The 18,567-nt window shown below is 40.7% G+C and overlaps 1 protein-coding gene across 2 annotated transcripts in view; it reads right to left on the minus strand.

The window, feature by feature from the left end:
* Positions 1 to 18,567, minus strand: part of FAT3 (FAT atypical cadherin 3) — a 335,564-nt gene that overhangs the window by 32,726 nt on the left and 284,271 nt on the right. For both annotated transcript variants that reach the window (XM_086614215.1, XM_086614212.1), the window contains exons 14-19: positions 16,466 to 16,680; positions 15,664 to 15,801; positions 12,441 to 12,584; positions 11,695 to 11,892; positions 8,429 to 9,227; positions 256 to 390 (exon numbers count right to left, since the gene is read on the minus strand). In XM_086614215.1, the coding sequence (XP_086470341.1) occupies positions 256 to 390; positions 8,429 to 9,227; positions 11,695 to 11,892; positions 12,441 to 12,584; positions 15,664 to 15,801; positions 16,466 to 16,680 (1,629 nt within the window). The remainder of the gene's footprint in view (positions 1 to 255; positions 391 to 8,428; positions 9,228 to 11,694; positions 11,893 to 12,440; positions 12,585 to 15,663; positions 15,802 to 16,465; positions 16,681 to 18,567) is intronic.

Raw genomic sequence — 18,567 nt, forward strand, 5'->3', positions numbered from 1 at the left:
GCCTGTTTTACTGATGTGGGATTCAACCAAGTCAGTGGGAATATCTCAGTGGAAATTGGATCATGGTCTTTATACAGCCCCATAGCTATAAACATGCGTATTTTACAGGGCTTATAAAAGATACGGCAAGTGCCAGTGCTGAGAAGGGTTATGCAGTACATCTTCTGTTGACTTCAGTGGCACCTCTACCTACAAAATGAGAACAGCAGCACTTCGTTGTTCAAGTATATCCCCCTTTACCGCTGTGACACGCACCTGAGCATTCGCCAAGCTTTCCTGGTGGGCACTGGCAGATGAATGGTCTCCGGTTAGCTTCATACCCCACACATTGCATGTCTCCTGGACACGGCTTCTCCAGACAGGGATCATTAGACCCAGGGCAGAGACCTCCTGCAATAAGTTAAAATTACTGTCAGGCATACAGTGTAAAGCATGATCTTCAGTAATACAAGTGTAGTGAAAGACAATTATCGATCTCACACTTCAGTACAAGCAAAGAATGGCTTAATATAACAACGGAAAATAGAACCTGCACGGAAGAGATGTCCTTTGGACAAATATGTAGCAAAACTTTTATGGTTCTTCTTCAAAGGCTGCCCTAAACCCCATGGCAACGTATTATAAAAACACAACTATTATGAGCAGTAACTGATTTATAATTGGTGTCATGACTCTCAGGCCAGTCATTTTCTCACAAAACCTCCTGTCCAAGAGATTTAGGGATATAAGAAAACAAATGACATGTAGCTACATGTGCCTTTTGCCCCAGCACAGCCTTGAGAAGAAAATTTAAGGAGGTAATATTCCCTAGGAGATAAAATAAGAAAAAGCCATTCCTGGGCTACAGGACCTGTCATCCTCATACTGCACAGGACACACTGCCAGCCTGATCATATAGCATAAGTGAACTTGTCCTGTCCCCATGTTCCTACTGACATTTCTGAGATCTCACATCCTATCGTGCACCTTGCCCAGGCTGCCAAAACCTATTCTCCTTTCTTCTGGTTGTGACTACAGAAGTCTCATTGCATCTGGAGCTGCATATGTCTGGGAGGGTGGTGGAGGGGCAAGAAGTGGACTACTTGCTCTGGACATTAAGAACTCAAAAAAATTCTGAAAATCAAAAATAAGTTGACTGTATTTCTTGAAATTACCTAAATGAAGAAAGACGAAGCTTAATATCCTAAAGAGCTAGTTGCAATTTATAACTATAAATTGGGCAAAACATCCATGTCCTTTTTATCTGGGGAAAAGCATAATTTGGATAAAATTATTTTGAACGCTAATGTCAACTCTTTCTTAAAAATCTTTTATTAGTATGGAATCCAATCTTGCCCAAGAACAGGTGAACTCAGAACTACTACTAATTTCATAAGTGAAGTAATCTGAGGGAACAAATGAATATCAACTTTTAAATTTGCTTAAAATACTCGTGCAACACAATTACATCAAGGTTCTTCAAAACCTCCTAAATTCTTAACATCTAGTAAACTGAGCATGTCAAGGGCTTATTTAAATACTGTCAATGTCAAAGGAACTTCTTGTAATCCATGAGGTTTGGTTAAAACTTCTATATAAATTCTAAAAGTGTCTAAATAAATCTGTTTTGATTGCCCTAATCTTAAAAGATTTGCAAACACTGTCCACAATAACGCAAAACATGGCACAAATATTAACGCTTAATATATGAATTCTCAGGAACACACAACTTCCACAACAGTTAGCCTTTTCTTGGTTGCAATAAGGAACTGGATAGATGCAGGGTCAGCTTCTACCTTTGGACATCTGTGCACGAATGCTATGAAAGTAGCCTCTAAGTGCAGGGAAAAAAGCACCCCTGCCCTTTCTTCTGCTGATTTGCAGCCAGAGCTTGAACAGAGGGAGAGCCAGCTGCTAGGAATGGACAGGCGTCTCTTGTTTTGCTTATCAAATTCGCTTATTTAATACATGGAGGTGATGATTTTAATGATAAAAAGTCAGCACCTTCCTACCCGTCACTTCCTGAATATGTGACAGTTGTTGTTTATCGCAGGACCCTTATCGTATTTAAAACCTACTTTATTTTTTTCAGCGCATGTATTTGATTTACAATTTATAAAAGAAGAAATCAACCTGTCATAGAGCATATCTCTGAAAGTAATGAAAGAAAGAATCTTATTGCTCTCACAATGTAGTACAAGCCAAGAAGGGCTCATAGTAAGCATTGCTGAAATTACCTGGCACTGTAAGTATTTTCCAGAAAAAGAAAAATTACTACTGCTGGTTTCGAAGTGGACACAGGCTGACTACAAATATAGCAATGACTGTAAATGTCTTGCTTGATGTACAGCACAGTCAATTTAATCTTTAACATCCTCCCCTCCTTTGTCAAACATTTGTTTGAGAGGTCTATGCAGTAAACGATTTACAGTTCTGCCTGTAGCACTGTTAGAAAATGATGCATGGCAATCTTTATTAATCACTTTAGTCGGTAATATTAACAGGAGTAAAAGCTGCAATATACAGTCACACTTTAAGTCTTATAGAATCAAGAAAAATATGTCATTTAACAGGGTCGGCACTGCAGAATTATATTCTATTTAAATGTAAATTCTGCAGAATCTAACAGAGAATATTATGTTTTCTATAGCTTTTTTTTAGAAAAAAAATCCCTCATTCTTTGGAATTCAATGGTAAGTAACAATTATTTCTGAAATTATAACAGGTGGTTCAATATTCTTTCGGCAGCTTTGTATTTTCTACTTGGTTCTTTTGGCTATTTTAATTCATTCTTATGTGACAAATACACAGCATTCTGCTGTACTCAGAGTATATCTCTTCTCTGAACACACTTAAACCTTTTGTGAGGCTGTAATTCAAGTGAGCCTCTGTGTAGCTGACAGACAAGTCATTTGGACAAAAGCCCCACAGCTCATCAGCGTGCAGCAGAAAGGGGCACTGAGATTTCCAAATGTGGCTCTGCAAATTTTCACATCCCCTAACCTATGACTGTATCCTTGACACAAAGCAATAAAACAATAGCTTACTTTGTTATCCATCTCTGCCAGATTTAGCTGATCCAAACTCTGATTTGTACTTCAGAGTCATCCTTTTGCAGTCAAAAAATATACAGAGAGGATCTAACGTATTTAGTGCAACTGTGGAGATACACTAAAGAACTGCTTATCCTGGCAGGCCAAGAACATTTCTCCCAGTAAACTACAAGCAAATCAACTTTTTATTCATCCTGCTGCAGCAGGATTTCATAGCTGTCACAAAAGTTTTAAAATATTCAGACTTGGGAGAAGAAATACTTTATGCCTGTCTGTATGGTTATAAGTGCATAAGCTACAAATCTGCATTATTGCATTGCCCTAGCTAACACGCATTTTCAGGCTGATTTCACAACTATGCGGAGCAAAATTGTGAAATCGTTCAAGGTTACGTTGTCCACATCAAAGATTTACAGCCTGAGTTTAAATAAAATTATTCTAATGTTGCATTTCCACTCCGAAGAACAGTCTATTTACTATCCAATAAGAGATTTGAGAAATATGTATTTGAATTGATATGTTTTTTTTTTTCTGTAGGCAAGTCCAGACAATCCACGGCATTCCCTCGAAACTCACATTAGTATTAATAAAGCTGTTGTCTGCAAGGTATCACAGAGACACATGAGCTAGCATCAATCAGTGCTTGGCAGGAGAAGGTGGAATAAGCCTACTTGATTTTGACAGATCATCTTCAGTTTAATTCTCTAAAAGAAGGTAAAATTTTTACAATCTTCCTACTAGTATACTGAGGAAGAAAACACTCTTCCATTGCAAAATGAGACATTTATTTCATTCCTGCCCATACAAAGAAGGATCGCTTCCAGGAATGTAAATATATTTTGAAAATCGAGGGCTTCAACAATTTTAACTTGAGCCTTGTGATATTTAGTGTTTTTCTGTAAGCCCATTCTCCTGAATCTGTAGGAATATCAAAAAAGGAGTCTGTTTTTCAGTTGCAGAAAAGAGCCTGAAAGGTGATTCCTGAAGGCCAGAGTCCCAGCAAGCCAATAAAGCAAAGCTCCAAACTGTTACTTTTAAAACAATCTAATAATCAGCTTAGTAAGGAGGGAAGACAGTCAAGTCATAGCTGCAATTTGATTTTATTTTTGGAGCACGGAGACCAGGTATTGTAAGCAAAGATGACCAGATACCTATAAGTGCAGATAGCACAAACTTGGTTGTGCACAAGTCAGCCATGGGTTTCAGTCAGTCAAGTGCCCCTGCAAAACTCTGTGTCATACAGTGTGTCCTAGTGAATCAGACTGTCTCCCAGTTTCAGAAGATCTGAGTCATTTTGACCTCTTCCATCCACTTCTTGATCACAGCTTCCCTTCAGACGCCTTACGTGACAGACAGCAATTTCCACTCACCCCGATTCTACAGTCATGTCTCCACTTCATGCGTCAGCTCTTCCATGTTTTATACAAGATATTGTGAATTCTCAGGGTGGGCCTTAAAATGGGGGATATTCACAGGGAGAAACAGCTCTCCTTAATCAAGTGCAATGTTAAAAGGACTACAGGCACATCAAATCTATCAAATTTATCCGCAGTTCGTTGTTCCCAAGCACAGACAGGACACCTTCTTTTGCAATCTTCCTGGCTACCTTGCCAGGACCACTCAAGGCTCAATACTACGCATGTGCTTCCTGAAAATGGGAAAAGCTGTGTTGTACGCACAGGAATTGTGTGTGGTGCCCAGTCCTGCAAAACACGCAGGATTCTTTAAGAGGCAGCGTGTGCTATGTGGAGCTGAGGACACAAACCACCTCTGAAGATTAGATCCTATACTAATGGCAGATCATCACAGTCCATGATTTCCTTTTGTCAGAACTTTCACAAAATGCTAGAAGTGGATCCATAAAGTCTGAATTGCCTGGTTTCATGAGAAAGTGGTCCAAGACTGCTATTCACTTGATTAAATAAAGTGGATGCGAGTGTCTGCACTTTTGCTGAACACTTCTGGGTCTATCAGAAAAATTCTTTCAAACTATTAAGCTGGAATCGTATTAAGCACTTGAAACGGAATTCATCTCATCTAACTTTAGGGCATGATTCATTTGACTGATTTTAGACATCTAGGGAGAGATGTATCACATCATTAAAAATACCTCATTCTTTCCACTGTCTGCAAATGGGGCCTGGAGTGACCAGCTGAGATGTAGATATATATCCACATTTGTCAAGATTATTTCAATCCAGCCCTCTCCCACAAACATATTAATGTAACATCACTTTTGTAAGATTATAATGCAGAACAACTCTGCAGCAAAGTCGTCCCAACGAAACCTGCTTCTTCCCTGTATCTCTGTCTCAACACAAAAGAATTACTTTGCATCATGAAAAAATAAAAACACGGAATAGATTTTTGCTTCTGAAAAATGAGAATGTCACGAGAACTATTTTACATGAATATATTTATTCCGGTCCTCCTATCTTTATTTCCCACAAGCACTGACAGATGTTTGCATACCTCACGTCATGTGATGGGAGACTGGCAACTGCATAGCCCCTATAGCCACAATGAAACAAGTCCGGTTTGTTAGGATATTTTTCATACAAACACAAGCAGATGAGCCAGAAATCTAAGGAGACAGTCTGTTATTGGAAAACTCTCTAGTTCAATTCTATTGATTTTAAAGGCTGAGATTGATGCGCCTGAACTTTCGAACTTATCCTTCCAGAGCTGAGCTGCTGAACCTCTGAAGCTCACCCACTGCCTGCTTTACCATCTCCCTGCCTTTTCATGTTAGATAACTCTGTTTGCTCAGAAAGGTAGTCTAGGTAAGTTATGCACAGCTGGCATGCATAAATTGTGCATATCTGTGACATCTGCCAGTGGGAAAAACACTCCAAGTACGATACATATTTCAAGAATGAGTGAATTAGTTCAAACTCAAGCTTTCTGGGTCATAACCGAATCAGATCTCTGGAAATACATGCAATATTTTAATAGCTTTGTCATAATTCAAACTATTAATATTTACTGGACTGGATCATGAAACCATCCTAGTAACAAGACAAGTACAATACTTTTATTATACTGGTAATATATTGCTAATGCGTTCTTGTTAAATAAGTGAAAATTTTTTTTCTAGTATTTTGTACTCTTCTTCCTGACTTGCTGCATTTATGTGCATGTACAAGAACTACTGATCAAAGAAGTATTTGCATTTTTCTACCTCTTTTACTGGGCCTAGTGTTTAGCCTTCATGATAGCAAAACTATACGTATGTTCTCTAATTAACATACCCTGTGTTACTTCCTATGTGATAAAACACAGTGTTTGTCTCTGTATTTACCTAAATACCAAGACATTTCTTGTGGCTCCTTTAATTAAAAACAGTAGAAGAGGGTGCAGCATTAACTAATGTGGAGAAGGGCAAGGCATGGATTTTTTTCACTTCCCACCATGATCTCTTATCTCTGTACAAGTAATAGGCACCAAGGCTTTCACCTCTTTGGTAGCTACGCTTAAATCAGCAGCTCTGGACACTTTTTAGTTACAGGCTGGATGGTGGACCGGAGATGCACAACCGCACCCCAAGTCTTTTGGATCACCCATGGGAAATCAGCATATAGTAGCTAAAATGGGAGCTGTGGGAACCCTTCCAGCTTTCCATCTGGACCAGGACAATCTGCCTGTTACAACTGTTCCCATACAACAGTCTTTGAGGCCATGATAAGTGATCCAGAAGCTTGGGACCACAGACAGTCTGTGCAGAACCACACTGTCTTTCTGACAGCTCACCAGGCATTTTGAGGATTGACTGGTATACGACAGAAAAATTTGGAAATTGCTTTCCCAGCTGAATTTTTGTGCTTCCAGTGCAAACTTGCTGTGCAGGGAGAAAAAAGGAAGAGAGTTGTTGGATTAGAACTGTACCGCATGGCAAAGTCTTTCTTTTGGAGCTAAGCTAAAGGATTATGAGGCAGATCCACTTATTACTAGTATCTGAAAGGAATAATACATCATTATTGACTTCAATAAGTAGTGAATTGAAATTCTAAACAGTGAAAATTTTGGCTGCCAGGAAGCCAATTTCTGACCGTGAGGGCTACCACTGTCCCCATGGAGATGAGAATTTGTGATTTCTTGGTATGAGAATGAGACAAAGCTATGACTTAGAGAATATAAAAATGTTTTGCAGACAGTGTCCCTGCACTGGCTCCTAGACTCATCTGGAGGATATTGCAGCATTGTGCCTTTTAAACCTGTGAAAATCCTTTATTTCAGAGCCTTTCATGTGCAACAAAACGCCGCCTATTGTTATAATAGATACATCTGTTTGAATCTTAAAATGCTATTACTTAAAAATTGGCTGGTCTGCTCTTGAACGTACATGAAAATACCTCCTCAGATATAGAACGTTGATATTTTTACAGAACTGAACTTCTATGGTATTATTATTCACGTGCTGCTGGTGACAATGACTTCTGGTTAAGCTTTATGCAATTTATGCCTATTTCCACCCCCGCTGAAGTCGATGGCAAGACACAAAGTCCTGCTGACTGCTGCAGAAACAAAGGTTGGTTATTGAGAGACATGGCTGCTGAATTCTCGTCCGGCTCTGGGTGCGTATGTCTGCACGTGTGCTTAAGATGAAGGAGACTTAGATGTATTGATTTTACAGCAGCTTTTTTCTTTGCTCTTAAAAGAAGTGGAATGAGGAACAAATAGCCTGGCAAACAAAAGTAACAGAACTATTATTATAACTGCTTGAGGTTTTATACTCCAAGCACAGAACCATAAGGAAGACGAGCTCTCAAGTCTATTTGTCATATACGCACATGTGAAATGTCTGCCAAAACATGGAGTAGTCTGAAGCCCAGCCAAAACTCCACTCTGTCACCTACTGTAGCATTAAAGGTCAAGAATAGTGCTTGCTTGCAGTTACTTAAAATACTTCATTGTTATCCATGCCTCTCTGTAAAAATGGGACTGGAAAAGGCCTTTCCACCTGCACGGCTTAGGTCAGGGGTCCTTTTCCTCGGAGACTGCTGGTGCATCGCTGCAGAGCAGGCTGTTCTGCTATGGTCACAGTCCAGGTTTATTCCAGTGGTGGCACCGAGGAGGTGGGAAACCACAACCCTCCCTCTCCTCTCCCTCCCTCTCCCCTTCGTTCCCCTCCCCTGGAAGCTGGTTGATGACTCTGATTACCGAGCCTCCAGGAAAGCATTCTTTGTTGTAAAAGGCCAAAGTTCATCAACTTCCATTTACATCAGTAAACATGAACAATTCTTCCTGAGCCTGAGAAATCAATTCCCACAATACATCAGCCAGTCGTGCTTTAACGGACCGAATTGAAATGCCCCTTCTAATCTGCATCAGAGGAATAAAAACGATCCTATTGCATAATGTGTAAAGATGGGAGGGGAAGAGGGAGCAGCACTCACCATTGCACATGCAGCGCACATTCCGGTAAAAGCGGGGGCACACAAAACTAATTCGTGCCGTGCTATAGGTCATCAGGGAATGCGAATCAATAGACAGACTTTGCTCACAGTGTTGCTCCTGACAATCCAGTCCAGAGCAATTCTTCTCCAAGATAGCAGAAATACGGATCACATTTTCCAAGTGTCTCCTTGCATTGGTAAGCTTCTGAATCAAATAGGCAGGCTTATAGAAACCACCGTTGTGCATCTGAACCGCAAACAGCATGTCAAGCTGATTGCTGCCTGCCACCGGCTGAATACTGATGACGTGCAGGCTGTCTTGTTTTTGGGAGAGCACTGCGTTTCGCAAGGTACGTCTGAACCCGTGCATGTGAAGGCCCACAAAGTCTTCTGGGGACACGTTCTCAAAACGGATGGTGACTGTGTTCTGCAGCATTTCTTGTAGCAATTGCTCAACGTGGACCACAACATCGATGGGTACTTGGAACCGGCCATCGCTGACAGAGACGTTCAGGACATACTTGCCATTATCCAGCCCTCCGAGGGCAATGATCTTCCCATCATGGCTGTTGACCTTGAACAAACTTTTCTGCTCTGATTTCAGTGTATATGTGAGGACATCATACACATCCTGATCTGTGGCATGAATTTTCCCAATGACTCCCCCAGGAAAATCATCTTCCATGGTGACAATGAAAATCTCCAGCGGAATGGCAGTCGGTTTGTGAATGCTCTCTTCAATAACCCTCACCTGAACGTAGGTGTGGGAAACCTGCTGAGGCTTCCCAGAGTCCTTTGCCTAATGCAATTTAAAAAAAAAAAATAGAGAAGATGATAAACCAAATTAAAACACACAATCTAACACAGCCAACAACCGTAACTTCTTGCTATATATATTTTCACAGCAACAGTAATTCTGACCTCTCAAAAGAACTTCCCAAATGCACTTGCAAAATACATATGTAAAGAAACATCTCAGCCATTTCTAGCAGTGAAACTTACAAACTCTTTAGGGAAGCACAGATATCTCATCTAAGTGGATCGCAGAGAGAAATGTGTCAGCAGAATGTCTCATTACTCAAACTGAAATGTTCCCAGGATCCCACAGCTATCACTTGTCCTCTTCACAACAGAGCCAATACAATGTGGTATATTCTGCATCAAATGAAGTTTGGGCTCACTTCTACCCTGGAAAAGAGACTGAAGCCCAGTGAAATACCAGCATCAATTTCTGTGTTGCTTGGTGTGGTCCAAAGCGTTTCAGACCCTGCTTAGTTTGTGTGGATGTGAGAGTTCAGAGTTTTTCTATGGCACTCTGTACTACTTCACCTGAAGCAGTCAAGAAACATGCTTGAAATAAATAAAATTTATCACCCTCCAACAATGAAATAGGGTGCTTGTGCTGTTACTAATGAAAATATACGAGAGCAGCACTGCACTTGGACAGATGACTGTATGATCCAGAGCATGTACAATAGCATCATTTGCACTTTTTTTATAGAGAGTAAAAGAACAAGTATGACAACAAACCCAAGGCCATCTTGACAGAAAGGTGTGCAAACTTGAATCAGTGTCCTTTCCTGCACTAAGAAAAATGTTTCATTGAAGTCACTATTAAGATATACTGCTCCACACATTTATTTGCTCCAGCAAAGGACAGAAGACTACACTACCACTGGGCAGAAATGTAGCACACATTCAAAGATCTTTGTATGTGGACATACGAAGGAAAATTTACAAACTGAAGAAAAAAAATAAGGCAGGGTGGCAACTAGGAAAGGATTAGTAACTCTAAGACACTCCTCACTCCTAAAAGGGCTGGGTGGAGTATTTAAGAAAAGATTTTATGCATGTGTGCACACACATACACGCATACATGTACAGAGATTACATCCCATTCTACTTTCAGTTTTAATGTCACTTTTTTAAATAAATGTTAACAGAGAAGACAAACCCGATGGTGGGAAGGAGAAAGCAGCACTCTGGCATATATGACTGGAAAGAAATATTTCTATGATCTACACACAACAGGAAACTATAAAAACGTTTTCACTGCAGAAATTGCTGAAGAAAATAATACTTGGAGAAATTAGGCCTCCACAATCCAATAGTGTGGTTTTCTGAACGTGTTGGTGTATCTCAGACATTGTGGTCTAATCTTTCATTTATATGGCATACTTGAATCTATATAGCTAGAAGATGCTGCCTAAATTTAATTCTCACGCCCAATTTTGGCTATACTGGAACTTTGGCTAGCAAATTGCCTTAAAAGCAGGATATTTTAGGGTGAAGGCATGGTAAGAAGGAAAGGTGAGGTTTTTACTTTCCTACAAGGCTCAAAAAATTGGTTGCAGGAATATTAAACGGCAAACTTGTAGAACGTTACTTTGATTTGAACTGTCAATTAGCATCAGAGTTTCTATTCTTTGAATTGCAACTAACTGAGGATGCTACTGCTACAAACAGCATTAAATGTGCTTGTAAAGCCGCAGACAGGCTGTATTTAGAGAATTCAACTATGGTAAAGGAAGAAGAGGAAGCCTGGATTTCAGACTTAGATTACAGGACCATGTCCAATTTCAATAAAGAGGTGTAGTTCATTCCCTAAACTTGCATATTTACTGAACCCTACTACATTTTCTCCGGCAGGCCTGAGAAATGTGGACAAATTACTTTTGGATTTACAGGTTTTTTGTAATCAGAATTACCCTGTTTACAAAGTTCCTCAACAAAGACTCTAAAGCTAAGTTTGAGCTAGACTTCTATTGCATGTCTTATTTTAACATTATTTAAAAGCTAAGTTGACCTTGGAAATGTGATTTCATGAATTCATGGTAGGCTTCCAAAAATTTATGATTAAATTTATGACTTAAAAGCAGAAGTGATTTTCCTTCCTAGGACAATATTTTGCTGTCACTCGTTCTGTGGCGTATTTATATGTATATAATGCATTTTTGCTTATTTTCCTCGCTTAGCTACAGAAAAAAAAAAAAAGATGAAAATCTTAAATCATAAAGGCCGCTGCTCAGAAAATCCATTTCATGCAGAGGAAATTGGAAAGGTGGCTGGCTACCTATTTATATTTACGTGAAATTAGGTTTAAGAACATCAAAGGGAATATACCATATTGTGCACTTGTACACTGGAATGCATGGTATTTGCTCACAGAATACAGTCAATTAAAACCAACCCATACAGCCAATGTACAGGTGACCCACCACTATGAGGGTTTTTGTTTCTGTGCAGATGCAAAAATTAAGCCGTACCTGCACGCAGAGCACATATTCGGTTGCCACCATGTGTTTGAAGATGACTGCAGATCTCAAGACGCCGTGAGGGTCCAGCGTAAACTCCTCCTCTTCATTGCCAGTGAGGATGGTGAAGGTAAAAGGGGGGCCATTGTGAAAAGAGTCTTTGTCTGTCACTACCAGCTGCAAAATGCTTGTGCCCACTGGTTTATTTTCCTTTACACATTTACACAGTGTATAAAGAAAAGGATTAAAATTATACATATCACAATCATAAAACACCACATATTGCTATCAAGAATATTCAACTGAATGCTCTTTGCCCAAGATGGCATTTCACAAGCAGCATTTATCTGGCACTGCTTATGCCCCATGGACCAGTAGCCGAGATGGAGCTATCCACCACATCTCCAGAGACTGATGAGCTCTGCCTGACCACTGTGTGACTGACAACTACTAAGACTCACACCCTGAGCAAGCTGCAAAGAAGTGCAAGCTCATCCCAGCTCAGATGTTTTGAGGCCAGAGCACAATTTCTGGCGCAGCAGAGGTGAATGGGAAAATGTGTGACAGATGCTGAGGTTAAAGAGCCTCACCAAACAGAAACTTACCAAAGACTTAAGAAAGATGTGTATATGTTTTCCTTTAAATAAGATCGCTTGATACATCTTTGGCAGATAAATCATCAAAAGCTACTTAACTGAAACCAAATGCTTTTGTATTTTAAAAGTCAGAGAAGTTTTGAATGTGCAGGATAAACTTACTTGAATTACAGCTGTATAGTTAGCTGGAGTAAATACAGGGCTATTGTCGTTCACATCAGAAATGTCCACGTTGACTGTCACAGATGAAGACAAAGGAGGGGTACCGCTGTCTCTTGCCTGGATAACTAATGAATAACCAGATATCTGCGAAAAGGTAGAAACATTAAATCATTGTGAAAGCGGTCCTAAATTTTAACTCATGTTCTTTACATCCAATGTACCACCTACCATATTCTAAGCTGTTTGGCCTCATTACCTTCCCTGCCCTTATTATAACATTATCCTGTTTATTGCCACACTGTGTCCCAACTTGTTTTATAAGGCTATCAATAAAGATAACAGCTTCACTGCATTAAAATAACTGTATCAGATGATGCATTCCTGAAACAAAGGGGCAGACAAAAAATAAACGATGGATAATATTCAAACTCAGACATACTATTGAAGCTAGCATTTCCAGCTCTCCTAGGGGTCAGCTGGGATATGTGACCTGATTCTATTTATCTCACAGTTGGTTTCCAGGATATTATATAAATTGCTTATTAGAGCCAACCTCAATTTGACACACAGTGTTTCTAACATGGTGATGGAGAACCAAGAAAAAGTTCACAGTCAGTTGACTTAAACACACTGGAAAAGATTTGGGATTACTAGGGACAACACAGTCTCTGTAGCAACAGGATATTATCCACCATTCAGTAGAAGAAAAGGCTTTTTTGAGCATACTTGTTTGCAACAGCCACAAACTACTCAGCACGGTGTGGGCAGTTCAGTGCATCACCCGTGGGCCCTCTACGCACATATGTGCCCATGCCTGAGGTGTGAGCATATGTGACAATTTGCAAAAGCTCTGTCTACGCACGGCTTAGGGATGACAATTTGGTTTCATGAACTGCATCCTTATGTCAGCCTCCTTAGGTCTTATGACTGCTTTTCACTGTATATCACTCCACGCTCCCTGGGGAGAGCTGCTGGCACGTCTGCCCGTGAATCCTGCTACGGGGGAGTGGGCAAAGGGCAAAACGTGTGCCAGATAAAACACCCCGCTCCAGTCTCTCAGTGTGGGGCTGGAAAGGGAAAAAAACACGTCCCTGCAGACAGGAATGAAGAAATGTTAAAGGTGCTTTTTTGGAGTGGGAGGAAATCCAAAGCCATTTGAAAAATAAAAGCCATTTGGGTAGGAGGGAGGTACAGGCTAAGAGTACAAAACAAGGGGGCTCTTCTGGGATGTGAGAACACCCTAAAGATAAAGGAAACAGTTTTTTGGGAGGTGTAGGGAGGAGGAAGACTGTGATTTGGTGGGGGTATAGTGGCAAAGGAGAGAGGAAGAATCCTGAAAGTCAAGAAACTGAGGCAGAGAATTTAAGATTTTTTTCCACTTTTGAGCTGTAATTTCTACTGTTAGCTAAAAGTCAAGATCAATGATTTCGTAGTGTCTTTCCCAAATTTTGTGTGCATTTGCTTTCATTTCATAAACTGGTGAAGGGGCTGGAAAATAAAACTTATGAGGAGCAGCTGAGGGAATTGGGGCTATTTAGCCTAAAGAAGAGGAGGCTGAGGGGAGACCTGATTACAGCCTACAAATACTTGAGAAGGGATGGTGGGGAAGTGGGGGAAGAGCTCTTTACATTAGTGATGGGTGACAGGACAAGAGGAAATGGGTATAAGCTTAGTCAGGGGAGGTTCAGGTTGGATGTTAGAAAGAATTTATTCTCTGAAAGGGTTGTCAGCCACTGGAATAGGCTGCCCAGGGAGGTGGTTGAGTCCCCATCCCTGGATGTGTTTAAGAAAAGGGTGGATGTACTGCTTAGGGACATGGTTTAATGGGGGATTAGGGACGGTTGGACTGGATGATCTCTAAGGTCTTTTCCAACCTAGAAATTCTATGATTCTATGATTTCCATGTATCCCAGAAAGGTAGATGGCAAAAGTCACGGTTTCTATGCGATTACAGGTCTGGAAATGAGTTTCCTTAAACCACTGAAACCTGGGAGCCAGAACTGCCTTTGGGGATCTACAGCAGATGGGGCATCATGTATCATTTCCCTGAAGGGGTCAGAAACACCTGTGTCTAGGAAACGCTCCAAGGAAACAAAGAAAAAGCCAATATCACAGCTTATTTTAACAGAGGGAAACTTTGGAAAATGCACACCTAACCAAGCTGGCATTAAACATGCACAAGTGGGTAAGGGTGAATGTGTGCGTCTGAATGCAAATGTATATGACTAGACTTTAGAAACTAAATAAAATCATATGAATAAATGAAGCTTGTGCCGTTTAAGAGAAATATATTACAGAGAATTTGTAAAGTGCACAGCCATTGTTACCTCTCTGTCCTCGACAGTCTGTGATAAAGTCATTCTGCCACCAAATGCTGACAATTTAATCCTGCCTTTGTGATAACACAGAAAGGATATTTGCCACTGTTTTAAGCAGTAGCCCTGCTTCCAATAGAGAGATTTTCCAGCTGAGTCCATATTCTGGGGACAGCAATCAGCTTCCCCAGTTTAGTGGATGCATTGCTCGGAGGCAGGAGGCATGGCTTGCTTTATGTGTTGCAAGACTTTTGAAGCCATGTAGCACACTCCTGCTCTGCTAGTAGTGCAAGCAACTGTATTTGTTTGTTTTTTCCCAAAGCTGCTAATTGCTAGCTATGGCAAAATGGTGATAAATCACCCTGAATGAATAATCTAGTGAGCAAACAAAGCAGCAGAATCTTGTTTAATGAAGCACTCTTTCACTTTTCGTACAGCCTGGCCACTTCATAACATCACCTCCCCTGTGACATGTTTTGCAGAGCGCTAATTAATGGCTGAGGTCTCAGCTCGGTGCTTGGTGCCACAATCTGGAGTATGTTGTAATCACTCCGTTGCACACACCGCTGCACGTGTGTGCTTGCACGCACAGGAGAGAGGAGGCAGCTCATTAACACAGCAACAGCTGCCGGTGGCACCACAGGAGAAATCCAGGGTTGCTTTTTTCCCCAATCTGGCTTCAGCTGCTGTGTTGGTGCAGGATGGGAATGCTAGCAGAGCAGTTGGCTTGTAGATAGGATTGGGGATAGGGCTGGGATGGGAAGAAGTGGAACAACATCAGAAAGACGTGCTGGAGCATCTTAGGCTGATCATTGCCCACTTGAAGCTTCTTCAAAACAAGTTCGCAGTAGACTTGAGATCAATACACATCTGTAAGTCATTGTAAGTTAAGAAATCCCACGTCTTACCCTTTCTCTATCCAATTTCTTTTTAACCTTCACGAGTCCCAAAACAGGATCAACCGAAAATTCATTGTCTCGATCCCCATTCACTATGGAAAAATGAATCTGGCCATTGGAAGGACTGTCCAGATCTTCCGCTATCAACTTTTTTGAGAGAAGAGTGAAAATTAGCAAAACAAATATTAAACCATCTGTGTGATACATTAATTGCTCAACATCCCAAAAAGTAAGACTTCGTATTCCATCAGACTAGTTGCATCTGAACTGCACACCTCTACAGCACAAGCCAAGCATCAAACCAATCAGTTTTTGATAGGAGGCTCCCCTTAGACCTTTTCACAATTTTAGCTTTAAAACATATGCAATATTTTAATCTTCATGTTCCAAATAATACTTTCTTTCTGGGTGCACAAGTTCCAAGATGGGAGTATTGTGAGGTCTGGGTATGGCACACTGCATGCCAGACTACACAAATACTATGTATTTCACTGAAAAGTTGAATTCTGCCTTTCTGGTAATTCCCACTTGTTTCTAGCTGACTCATGAAATGCAATGTCTTAAACATGACATTGCTCTTTGACAGCATATTGAGGTTAAAAGGAAACAGTCACTACTACTACTGCTTTCTTGTGGGGGAAACTGGCAGCAGCCTCAAAAGCAGTAGCAGACACAGAGTACTGGCTAGAGAACAGTTTGGGTGATTCAAGATGCAGTAGCTATCTTTATCAACCAGTGCAGCAGTATTTTATTAAAGGTCATGTGGCAGAGGGCTCCATCCTGCCTAACTGGTGCCCACGGCCTCACTCACCATTATCACCGAATCGCCGACGGCAGCGTCCTCGCTGATGACTGCGCTGTAGACCACCTGGCTGAATTTCGGGGCATTGTCATTAACATCTGTCACGTTTACGTTCACAGTTGTAACGGCGCTCAGGGCTGGAGTACCTCCGTCTTTTGCTTCCACTACTAAGTAGAAATCCTTACACGATTCATAATCCAAAGCTTCAAAAATGGAAATCGCTCCTTCGAAGCAAGGGAGGGAATGTCAACAGTCAGTGAAAAACAAATAATGCTATGGACTAAGGGATTTGACTGTAGTAAACAGTACAGCACACTATTTATCACCATGGCACACGTACAAAACATGTTGTTCTAACTGTAACACTGCCCAATCCAATAAAAATATTTGGTCAGGTTTCTACTGCTGTTGTTTGATTAAAGAATGATGCCCATTGCACTTGGGTTGCCTCTGCAGAAAGGACCTTCACAAGGCATGAAGCAATGAATGGTTCCTCATGAAAACAGCTTTTATTATACCAGTACTGTAGACAGAGAAGTGGGGGCCATATCCATCCATTTGCCAGGGCTCATGCACAGAGCCTGTGGGAGAACTGGATGCCGACTTTGGAAATCAGCCCTGACAACTCAACAGAAATTCATTCCCATGTAAGTAACTTCTCATGAATTAAATACAAATGAATGGGGGATGAATACCTTTGAGAAATCAGTTGTCTATTGATAATTTATGTAACTAAACAGGAACTTCCCCACTCAACTAGATTTACAGATTTTGGGTTCCCTCACCAGACAATCAAAACTAAGGACTCGCTCTGTGTCCCCAGACCCTGTCTAGGACAGAAACGCTTTTTATGCAAGTCCTTCACTAGTTTCCCATGTACCCATAACCCGTACAAGAGGAGGAGAGTGAGTTGTGCACAGATTACTAGTGATGCCTTGAAGGTGGTAACACTGGGCACGCCAGGAAAGGCTGAAAAGCAAATCCTTAAACTTGGCAAGCTAAATCCTTTTCAATATAGACCCATCAGGAGCAGGGATGTATGGGGCTTAAAGGTCATTTAGTCCAACTGCTGCCCAACACAGGTCAGCTCAACCTAATAATTCTAGAAGGTACTCATCTCTAATGTTCTTATAAACTTCCGACAACATTAGTTTCCTAACCTTCTTAGGAAATGCATTTCAGTACTCCACAATCATTACAGTGAGGAACTTCTTCCTATCATTTAACCAAAATAATCCAAATGCTATTTAATCCAAATGCAATTTAAACCCATTCACAACTTCTTTTCTCATGAGTGGGCATAGAAAACAGTTTATTCCCCTCCTCTTCGTAGATACTTTTTACAAGCTTGAATACTAACAGCATGTCTTCTCTTTTCTGGCTGAAGTAGCCTCTATTCCTTCAGTCTTTCCTGGTAAGCCACATTTTATAGACCTCAGATCATTCTTCTTAATCTCGTCTGGGCTCTCTCCAAATGAATCCTACCTTTCAGCATGACTTGCTGGAGGCAGAAGCCCTGAAGAGAAGCTTCCAAGTGGCTAGCAGAGAATTCCCACTGATAAATAGTGTGAAGGGCATTATTTTCAAGCCCTGATCAGGCATGCTACATCAGCACCCGGCTGTCTGGAAACTGAGCTCCTGCCTCTAAACCGATAATAATGGAGCTGTCACACATTAATGAATAATAAATAGTGGTGGTGGGTTTTTTAAAATTTTTTTTCCCCTGTGTGATTAAGCTTCATTATGGGTTTTTATTGATTTATCTCCTTGGCTTCATTGTCAAATGTAAAGTTAAGTATTGCTGTCTAGGCGTATTTATGTTTAAATTTTGTTGGCACTAATCAACGTTATGAAGATAACAGACAACACACAATTATGCTAAGTCCCTTGCATGTAAGGCAGTGGCCTCTGCAGAGCGGAGAGAGACTTTTACACACAATATCATAAATGATACAATGCATCATTTTAAGATTTTCTGGGTTACTGGTTATTACAGCTGCACTCAAACAAGTGTTACCTTCAGCTTTCAAAACCAAGATTGTTTTGCTCTGAAGCTCTGGTGGCAGATTTGTGCTGGTCATCCTGAATGTTATGAGAATAAGGGGATCCAC

Source organism: Tauraco erythrolophus, chromosome 1 (genome assembly GCF_009769465.1).
Source record: "Tauraco erythrolophus isolate bTauEry1 chromosome 1, bTauEry1.pri, whole genome shotgun sequence".
Lineage (NCBI taxonomy): Eukaryota > Metazoa > Chordata > Aves > Musophagiformes > Musophagidae > Tauraco > Tauraco erythrolophus.